The sequence below is a fragment of the Eutrigla gurnardus genome, assembly GCF_963514095.1.
Source record: "Eutrigla gurnardus genome assembly, chromosome: 3".
Taxonomy (NCBI): Eukaryota; Metazoa; Chordata; class Actinopteri; order Perciformes; family Triglidae; genus Eutrigla; species Eutrigla gurnardus.
Genome location: NC_139917.1, coordinates 14,965,400 through 14,974,754, shown reverse-complemented (window position 1 = coordinate 14,974,754; position 9,355 = coordinate 14,965,400). Strand labels below are relative to the sequence as shown.

The 9,355-nt window shown below is 41.1% G+C and overlaps 2 protein-coding genes across 3 annotated transcripts in view; one reads left to right on the top strand and one right to left on the bottom strand.

The window, feature by feature from the left end:
• Nucleotides 1-9,150, top strand: part of LOC311010382 (E3 ubiquitin-protein ligase SMURF2-like) — a 55,437-nt gene extending 46,287 nt beyond the window's left edge. For both annotated transcript variants that reach the window (XM_084004851.1, XM_084004850.1), the window contains 9 exons: nt 1,320-1,533; nt 3,262-3,365; nt 3,456-3,570; nt 4,039-4,217; nt 4,810-4,947; nt 5,120-5,240; nt 5,355-5,556; nt 5,678-5,753; nt 5,849-9,150. In XM_084004851.1, coding sequence (XP_083860977.1) covers nt 1,320-1,533; nt 3,262-3,365; nt 3,456-3,570; nt 4,039-4,217; nt 4,810-4,947; nt 5,120-5,240; nt 5,355-5,556; nt 5,678-5,753; nt 5,849-5,948 — 1,249 coding nt within the window. In that variant the 3' untranslated portion in view covers nt 5,949-9,150. The remainder of the gene's footprint in view (nt 1-1,319; nt 1,534-3,261; nt 3,366-3,455; nt 3,571-4,038; nt 4,218-4,809; nt 4,948-5,119; nt 5,241-5,354; nt 5,557-5,677; nt 5,754-5,848) is intronic.
• Nucleotides 1-9,355, bottom strand: part of ten1 (TEN1 subunit of CST complex) — a 233,303-nt gene that overhangs the window by 127,774 nt on the left and 96,174 nt on the right. The window lies entirely within an intron of this gene.

Sequence of the window (9,355 nt, the reverse complement as noted above, 5' to 3'; positions counted from 1 at the left end):
AACCAACTCAACCAGAGAACCCAAATGTACAAGTGTTGGAATAAGTGGGTGGCTACGTGCTGCTACCTGAGAAGGGCTCTCCTTCCTTTTTATATACCAATACAGTCTTTGTTGGGCTACAGCAGCCTCTACACTCCACTCCCAGTGGAGGACAGTAGCTTCTTTTAAAGAAGTCCTCTGCTGGCTCAGCGTCTCCTCACAGGAAAATTAGGGCTGCTGTCCTGTTGAAAGGAGAGATGGAAGAGGTTTTAAGAGGCCCACCCAGGCATCCCACCACCAATGCCACAATGAGGGCTGGAGGAGACCAGAACTAGACGAGAACTAAACCATGTTTTAGAATATACAGGCCCTGAATGGCAAAAGAGCAAAAGGCGATAAAGGTTCAGAGCTTTCTTGAGTTGCGTTCCTCTCTCCCTGCTCACACCTTTCTACATGCTTCGCCATCTTGTCCTGAACATTGCAGATTTATAAAACAAGGCTACACTTTGGTCAGGCAAACGTGAGCTGGAATCTACATTTATCAGAACTTTATTTGCAGCTAAGACAGGCATTTTTTAGTACGTATGCCCGTCGACAGAAATAAGACTGGAAGATTGCAAAAACAAAAAAATGTATGAGGAAGGGTGGCAGCTCCAGTGATCAGATGATGGAAGCTCCAGTTGTGGTTGGTGGTGGGCAGGGATACCTAATCGACCTTGGCTGTCACAGTGCTACAGCTGGAGTAATGATTTAGGGGTAGTTCAAATAATTCAAGTTGGATGTGTTCGACTTGAAGAGAAGGAGGGAGGCAGAGAGAACATCAGTAAGTCAGAGGTGCCAGCTACTCTTACACCAATCTGTTTTGTATATTTCCTTCCTCTCTCTGCTTACCCAGGGTTTAAGTCCCTCCGTCTGTCTTTACTGCTGTGGTATTTACCAAATGTCTGGTCAAAGGCCCAGCCTGTCCACAGGTCTGGACTGACTCAGGCCTTAGGGATCTGTTTAGTGCTCTTTTTTGAGAGCAGTGAGGAGGGTGATTTCTTACAAAACGTCCTAGTTCCACGGTGAGAGGATATTTGAGATGGAGGGGTTGGTGAATTCCCTACAGGACATAGCCCTCTTTATTCTTGGTGTATACATCTGTTGCCTCAACTTCAGCCAATGCAGAACACAAGAAAAAATACAATACTTATGACCATGTGACAGTAAATGATCCTTTCTGTTTACAGGTGAATCAGACTGACTCTTGTCCTCTTGTCTTTTCCCTTCTGCCCCTCTCTCTTGTCACTTATCTGCCCTCTCCTTGGGTGTTCATCCCCTCTATGACATTATCCCTCCAGTCATCCACCGCAGTCGAAGGACCAGGGTGGCCCTGGGGTCCCTCAGCAAGCTCTGTCCCCAGCCCAGCTGCCTGAAGAGGCAGAGTGCCTGACGGTGCCCAAATACAAGCGAGACCTGGTGCAGAAGCTGAAGATCCTGCGGCAGGAACTTTCTCAGCAACAACCCCAGGCCGGCCACTGTCGCATCGAGGTCTGCCGTGAGGAGATATTTGAGGTAAAAAAAAAATAATAATAAATTACACACTTGAAGAGAGAATGACCTTTTCACACACTGAAACACTATTTTAACAAAGCACATCTTTAAGTACTGCAAACCGCAAGAGGAACACAAACCAATGCTTCATATTTATTGATGAACTAGCATGATCCAAATACTTTGTCTGCAAGGCAATCTAAAATTCCTGATGTGCTTTAAACCATAAAAGGAAACGGTAAGTTGACTGATGAAGGGTATCTGAGCACAGCTGCAAACATATGTGAATAAATGAATGCAAGCACAGAGTTTTCCTTGAATTTGTATGATGTGCGTTGACCATGTGTTCATAAAAGTTACCATCTGGCGTTCACAAAAGTGTCACATATTGACATGCAAACTGAAAATGTCCATGAAAATAATAACCAAATGCGCAAAACCCAGATATTTGCATTTTACTGGCATTTTTCCACCCCATTTACGATGTGCATCAGAAATGGGCCCAGGGCAGCACAGAACTACTACTCAGAACCCCTTCATGATTTCCAGGGAAAAGCAGAACAGAAAGGCCTTCACAACACACAAAAAAAATATTCCTCTGTTACTTTTCTTCTCCTCCTCCGTCTTTCTTTTTCTTGCTCTCCCAATCATTTGTTCTACCAAGGCAAGGCATTCTTTCTGGATGATTTCAGCAGCTAAATAGATGGGGGGGAAAGGGGGAGAGGGGAGGGTGGGAGGAAAGGAGCTCAGGCAGCAGTGGCAAGTATTCCAGGCCAGACATAACTTCATAACTACAAGTTGAGCAATGTAAAATATGACTTCATCCTCCTTCGATGTGACAGCTGTGGAAGGGGAAAGTTAAGTGTGAAAACCAGCCTTGCAGGTCAACTAGTGGTTTTCATGCAGGCACCAGAGCTACGGTAACACTGGGAGTGTGTACGTGTACTTTTATATTTTTTCACACCAACATGTTGAATAATTGTATCGACTATCGTTTGTGTTCAATAGCAACTTACTGCCAACTCTGAGCAGCCTGATGTTGATCTTGCTTTAAAGGGTGCAGGTTGTTGTTGTTGTCAGGTTATTACTTACTCTGGCACTTGTTTGGACTCTTCTTAAGAGGACAGATAGAGAAATGACTGAAAGTAAACACACACTATTTGTTGAACTATAACTGAGGGGAGGGTTACAATGAAGAGAGTCATCTGTAGTCCTCAGTGTTGACAATTATTGTCGATAGGAAGTTGCTAACAGTTTGCAGGGAATGTCACTCGATGTTGCTAGATTTAGTCATGTTCTAATTTGTTTATCTATGATGTAATTACATAAACATGCATTCATACAAGACTTTTTAAAAAAGCTTAAGTTAAGCTGAAATTACTGTACCTAACTATATCATTAGCTATTTTCATGCATGTGTGCATCTAAATCAGATATAAAAAGTGCTTTGTGCAGGTTGTTCTATTGACTCTGTAACTGCAGTATTGTGAATAGAGAGATGATCATGCACTGGATAAATCCACTATTATTACCTGTATTATAATAATACTGAGAATCACTTACAATATTAGCGACTCCCTTCAAGGACAGGGCTTAAGGTCAGTCTCAAGAAGTCTTGAAAGTCACCAAATCTAGTGAGAGAATGGCTAAGTTGACCACTGGTGGTGATGCCCCTCGAATGATATGGTGATGCTGTGATATGAAAGCACATTGTATTAATTTGTCTGTTTTTGTGGTGTTGAATTGCAGGAGTCCTACCGGCAGGTAATGAAAATGCGTCCAAAGGATCTCTGGAAAAGACTGATGATCAAATTCAGAGGAGAAGAGGGACTGGACTACGGCGGGGTAGCGAGGTATGTCGTCACATGTTTATTGTTCTGTGTCTTTATTATTTTGTGCTTGTTTGAAGTACATGGTTCACAGTACATCTGTTTGTGTGTTAGGGAATGGTTATACCTGCTGTCCCACGAGATGCTGAACCCCTACTACGGCCTGTTCCAGTACTCCAGAGACGACATCTACACTCTGCAGATTAACCCCGACTCTGCTGTCAATCCGGTAGGAATTGTTTTGTTTTATTGTCTTATAAACTTGTAAGATTTTTTTGTATCATCAGATGTAGACAGAAACGGGATAATTGTTTCCACGAAGATGCTGTTTGGACATCTAAGCTAGAATTAAATTAAATTAATTAAATTATTTTTTAAATGCTCAGTAAAGTTTAAAGGGCAGCAAGTCTCCAGACTAATTTCATCTGCCACATCACACCATATGAATTTCATGTTATTTTGATAAAAGGTTCATGAGAGAATTATTGTTATACTATAACTATTTTGGTTGTTGGATTTAATTTTTTTTGCATGCTGCAAATTTTGCTCAAGTTTGATTGTGCAGTGACTATGTATAACTCTTGAGTACCGGTTGTGTGGTAAAATCTGGAACTGTATAATCTGGACCTGATACAAAATAAAAACAGATATGATACGAATGAAAGTATTCATATCAATACCCCTGTTTAATGTGCAGGAGCACCTGTCATACTTCCACTTCGTGGGTCGCATCATGGGCATGGCGGTGTTCCACGGCCACTACATCGATGGAGGCTTCACTCTGCCCTTCTACAAACAGCTGCTGGGAAAACCCATCACTCTGGATGATATGGAGTCTGTCGACCCCGACCTCCACAACAGCCTTGTCTGGATTCTGTAAGACTTTTTTTGATTGTAGGAAACCCATCATTTTCTAAATGCTCTCACTGGCAACCAAAAGTTAGAGGAAATGCATATAAAACTTATAGTGGTTTGTTGATGCTTTCACATCGTTAAATCCTTTCAGGAAGTGGTTGCTTCCAGGTGTGCCACGTATAAGGTGGACAGGAAAGGAAATCATACATATATATACAGAAAAGGCATAGGGACAGAACGGACAAATGGGGACATGCTGAAGATGCACACACTAACTTGACCATACTGTCCTCCAATGTCTGTGGCGCCCTCTGCTGCCAAAAATGAACATAATTTCTGTTCAAGAGTTGTTAGATAGGAATCTCTGCTGAGACTTCGCTGACCATGTGGAGGTGCAGGAAGATAAATGCTGCTTTTTAATGAAAATCAAATTATTACAGCAGTCAAAAGTGGAAAAATACCCACAATAAAACACATGATATAAACAGAGTATACTTGAGTTGTAGATTATTTATGTGTGTCTTAATTTTGTTGGACCAAATCCTAAAGAAGCTGAGGGCTGATTCCTATCGTTGCATACCATCTCTCTCTAACCCGACCCCCCCTTCTTCAGGGACAATGACATCACTGGCGTCCTGGACCACACTTTCTGTGTAGAGCACAATGCCTACGGCGAAATCATCCAACATGAGCTCAAACCCAACGGCAAGAGTGTCCCTGTCACAGAGGACACCAAGAAGGAGTATGTCAGGTAAGCGACCAGGTTCAGTTTCAGCCCACAGAAGTACCATACCTCACTGTTGTCACTCAGCTTCCCTGTGGCAGTCCAGACTGTCACGTTGTCATTATTTCAGCGTCATGCATTTGCAGAAAAACTGACCGACACCTACTGTGTTTCCCCCACTCTCTCATGATCTCTGCAGGTTGTATGTGAACTGGCGTTTCCTGCATGGCATCGAGGCTCAGTTTCTGGCTCTACAGAAAGGCTTCAATGAGGTTATTCCTCAACACCTGCTTAAATCCTTTGATGAGAAAGAACTGGAGGTACAACATAAAAATATATATTACATCTTTGAAAATGCAATCATTTCTTCAGGTACACTTTTCTGGTATAGCATTCATTAATATGTAGTTTTCTCTTTCCCTCTCTACCTTCAGCTGATAGTGTGCGGCCTGGGAAAGATCGATATCTCTGACTGGAAGTCCAACACTCGTCTGAAGCACTGCACCCCCGACAGCAACATAGTCAAGTGGTTTTGGAAAGCTGTGGAGTCATTTGACGAGGAGAGGAGGGCCCGCCTACTGCAATTTGTTACTGGCTCATCCAGAGTCCCACTGCAAGGCTTCAAGGCTTTACAGGGTACTGATCTGACTTTCTAGTAAATCTTCTTAATTTTAACAACACCAAAAAAAGAAGATTACATTATCGGCATTGAAAGATTTCAGCTCCCGTTTATTTCCTGCTTGTGCTCTGAGTGCAGGTGCTGCAGGACCCAGACTCTTCACCATTCATCAGATTGACGCAAACGCCAACAACCTGCCCAAAGCCCACACCTGGTGTGTGTCACGCACACCCAGCATGCACAAGAACAATTGTCTGCCTCTCGTAGCCTGATTTGTGCTAAATCTCGTTCTATTTCTCTCTTATCCAGCTTCAACCGGATTGACATTCCGCCCTACGAGAGCTACGACAAGCTATACGACAAGCTGCTGACTGCGATCGAGGAGACCTGTGGCTTCGCAGTGGAATGAGAGACGCGTTGGAGAGTGTGTTTGTGTGTGAACACGTGTGACTGTGTAGGACTCTTGATTATTGTCACGGCAACGTAGCGACCAGCCTGCAGTCTTCCTCTTCTCTCACCACATTCTTCCCTTTCCATATCTGTTCAAACAGCTGCTAGAGAGTCATCCCCTGTCATTTATTTTCTATTCATATATTTGTTTGGGTTTTCTTTTGTATTTGTGTAGTTTGTGTGAAACAAGGAGAGCAAATTAAGAGCTGCTGCGTTTCTTTTCTACAGCTGTGAGTTGTTGTGAGTGAGTCGTTTGTTTTTGACAGCAACGTTTGCTTTCAGGAAAAAGAAGAAACTGCTTTGTCTGGTCATCTCACTTTAAATTTAATCCTATAACATCTTGCCAAAGTGTTTTCAAAATTCTCCCAAGGTGTTTGAGAGCAGCGAGTCACTATATTGTTGTGCATTTTAAACTGATTGAATCGATCCTTGTTGTGCTACTGAATATTTAACACTGCAGGTAGCCATTTCTTGCCCTTAGTAGCCATCTCACCCAATAACACCTTACAATCCTCACGGCTGCAGCGTTGGTGTGCTTTATTTTGTAGAAGTGCCACAAATTCATCCTACCTCGGTGTAATTATTTGATTTTTGAAGGGTTTCATTCCAAAATGCTATGGATTGATGGCTAATTTCATTCAAATTCCTTCAGCAATGCTCTATTATTAGTTGGCTTTCCATACCAGCAGTGATTTTGTAACCATAATATTTAAATTGTGACAATATGATTTTGAAATGGAACTCATTCGGACTGTCTTGGATGTGGATCTGATGTTTTGTGGTGTTTGAGTCGAGCTTGTGGTGGTGATTTTTTTTTTTTTTTAAGACAAAGGACGGACTCTGGTCACGAAGAAGGTGTGAATCTTTTTTTTTTTTTTTTTCTTCCCTTAATCACTGCAGTGTGGCCACGGTTCTTGTAAATGTGTTTTTGCATGTGTGTACACTTGTATGCAAGTAAGGTAGACAGTTTGTAGATGAGTTCCTGTCATCTCTACTAGTACAGTGTCCTGTATTTAAAGCTGCAGAGCTGATTGAACCTCACTATTTGAGCCCGGTTTGTCTTCCTTTTCTCTCACTTTCGTCTCCAGCAGTTACAAGCATGCATGATTTAGTTTTTTTTTAGTTTTTTTTTTAATTTAATTTTATCCAACCTAGAATAGCCCAGCACCCTTCCTGTCCGATCATATGTGAAAAGGGCACAACTGTCCAGACGGGACCAGGCTTGATGAGAAGCTGTTTTCAGTCACATCCTCAGTTTAAAATCTCTCTCTCTCTCTCTCTCTCTCTCTCTCTCTCTCTCTCTCTCTCTCTCTCTCTCTCTCTCTCTCTCTCTCTCTCTCTCTCTCTCTGAGCAGTGATGACAGGAGTGCTTTCTTCACGTTAGATTAAAATATATCATGATTTCACTTGCTATGCGACATTAGAAATATACAGATTAAAAAGTATCTATACACCTGTAATTTTTTAGTATATATGTACAAATACATAGCTATTTTGTATATGGTTGCTTGTTCTTTCTGTTCAATTTAAATGCAAGCATGTTGGTGTCTGTCACAGACCGCTTTGCATTCTCAGGTGAAGTTGTGCTTTTGTTAATCTTTTTTGTTTGACATTTATTAGGCTAGTGTGTAGGGAGGGTAAAGCTGGTTGCAATGGAATCTCTATTTCAGAGGCCCTGTCTTTAAACCCATGATAGAGTGTAAAGGTTGGCAGTTTAACATGATATTTTCCTTTGGTGAATCATTTTCACTTATTCTCTCTCTCTCTCTCTCTCACTCACACACACACACTCCTTCGTGGCAGGACATGAATAGCCATATTTGCTGCTCTGAAGGTCTGTTGTCACCGCTGAATACCAAACCACACAGACGACAATATTATTTCATTTGCACAGGAGCAGTTTATTTTGCAACATGGATTTTTGAAAGCGATGAAATGGACTGAATGCTGATGGTGGCCCAAAACTCTCAGAGCTGCAAGTGTTGGAAGTTGAGTGCTGCTGGGTGCTACACAGTGAAAATGAAAAGTCACTTAAAACCAGAGGCAGCGGCAGCATCATCTCCATGGCCACAGCCTCCATCCAAAGAAAAACCCTCTGCATGAATGGACACTGAAGAGATGAAGCCTATTTATTTGCATAATTATTACTCTTTGAAAACTTTCTGACCTGGAAAAATCTGTTAAATTATCCTTTTTTTTTATATCTATACTGTCTGCATTTATTTGTAACCATGAACAGTTTGTTAACTGAAACCTCTAGTTTATTTTATTTTATGGTCATCATAAGACAAAATGGAGAAAAACAACATGTAATTGGCATCTTTGTACAGTTGGAGAGTTTATCTGATTTTACCTTTAATAATAACCTGACTCAGAGGCAGAAAAGAAATGCATTATACATTTGTTGCACACATTATGCAGACTTGGGCTCCAAGTTATAATCAGACACTTCCTTCTATTTACAAATAGTTAATGGACTGATCTGAGGTTTTTTTTATGTAGATAAAGTATACACACACACACACGTTCTTGATATGCACACATGTATGTTTGTCCGGTGCACACAGTCTTTGTTTCTTTTTGTTGGCACCAAGTTTTCTGGCTGGTTCAGTCTTCAGTGCAAAAGCTGTGGGGGTTGAGAGCTTCCAGTTGGAAGATGTCACACTTTTTACAAGTTAAGCAGCCAAATATGGTCAGACATTTTCAGCAATTTTACAGGTCCTGGAAAAAAAGTAGGACAATCTGATGAATATGCATAGATTGCGCCACTTCTGGAAAAGAATATGTACTTTAATGCTGGTTTAATTAGTTACAAACCAGAACAAGCTGCGGAATATTCAGCTAACTCTCTCCCCACAGTTTTAAGTACAAATTTACAGGTGGGCGTGTGTGTGAATGACTCGATTGAATTCAGTACAAAACATAAGAGTTGTTTTTTTAAAACTGCACCATGTTTTGTTTATTTTGATTTCCTATCTGTTTTTATATTTATTATTACAGTATACTGTATGTGTTCATAGTTTTTCACATCAGCTGCTCTGTGTACTTGTAACTGACATCTGTACATAAGTACAATAAAGAAGCAAAGTAATAAACTTCTTGCAGAAAGCTGAGCAATAAAACTATGCTGTTTGGACCTCACAGCATTATGTTTTATAGAACCATGTGTACTACAGTCTTTTGTTTCTACTGAAAGTTGTCTAGCAGCAAGATGTACTTAGTATAGCGTTGCTATATCACTGGTTTTATTGTTGCAGTTTAGCAAGGTGATTTACTCAGCAAGTTGAAAGTTCCCTAATCCTTCCCTGCAAAATAAAAACTGCAAATGTTAGCAGTAGCTAATAGATTTTCCCTTGACAAGTCAGT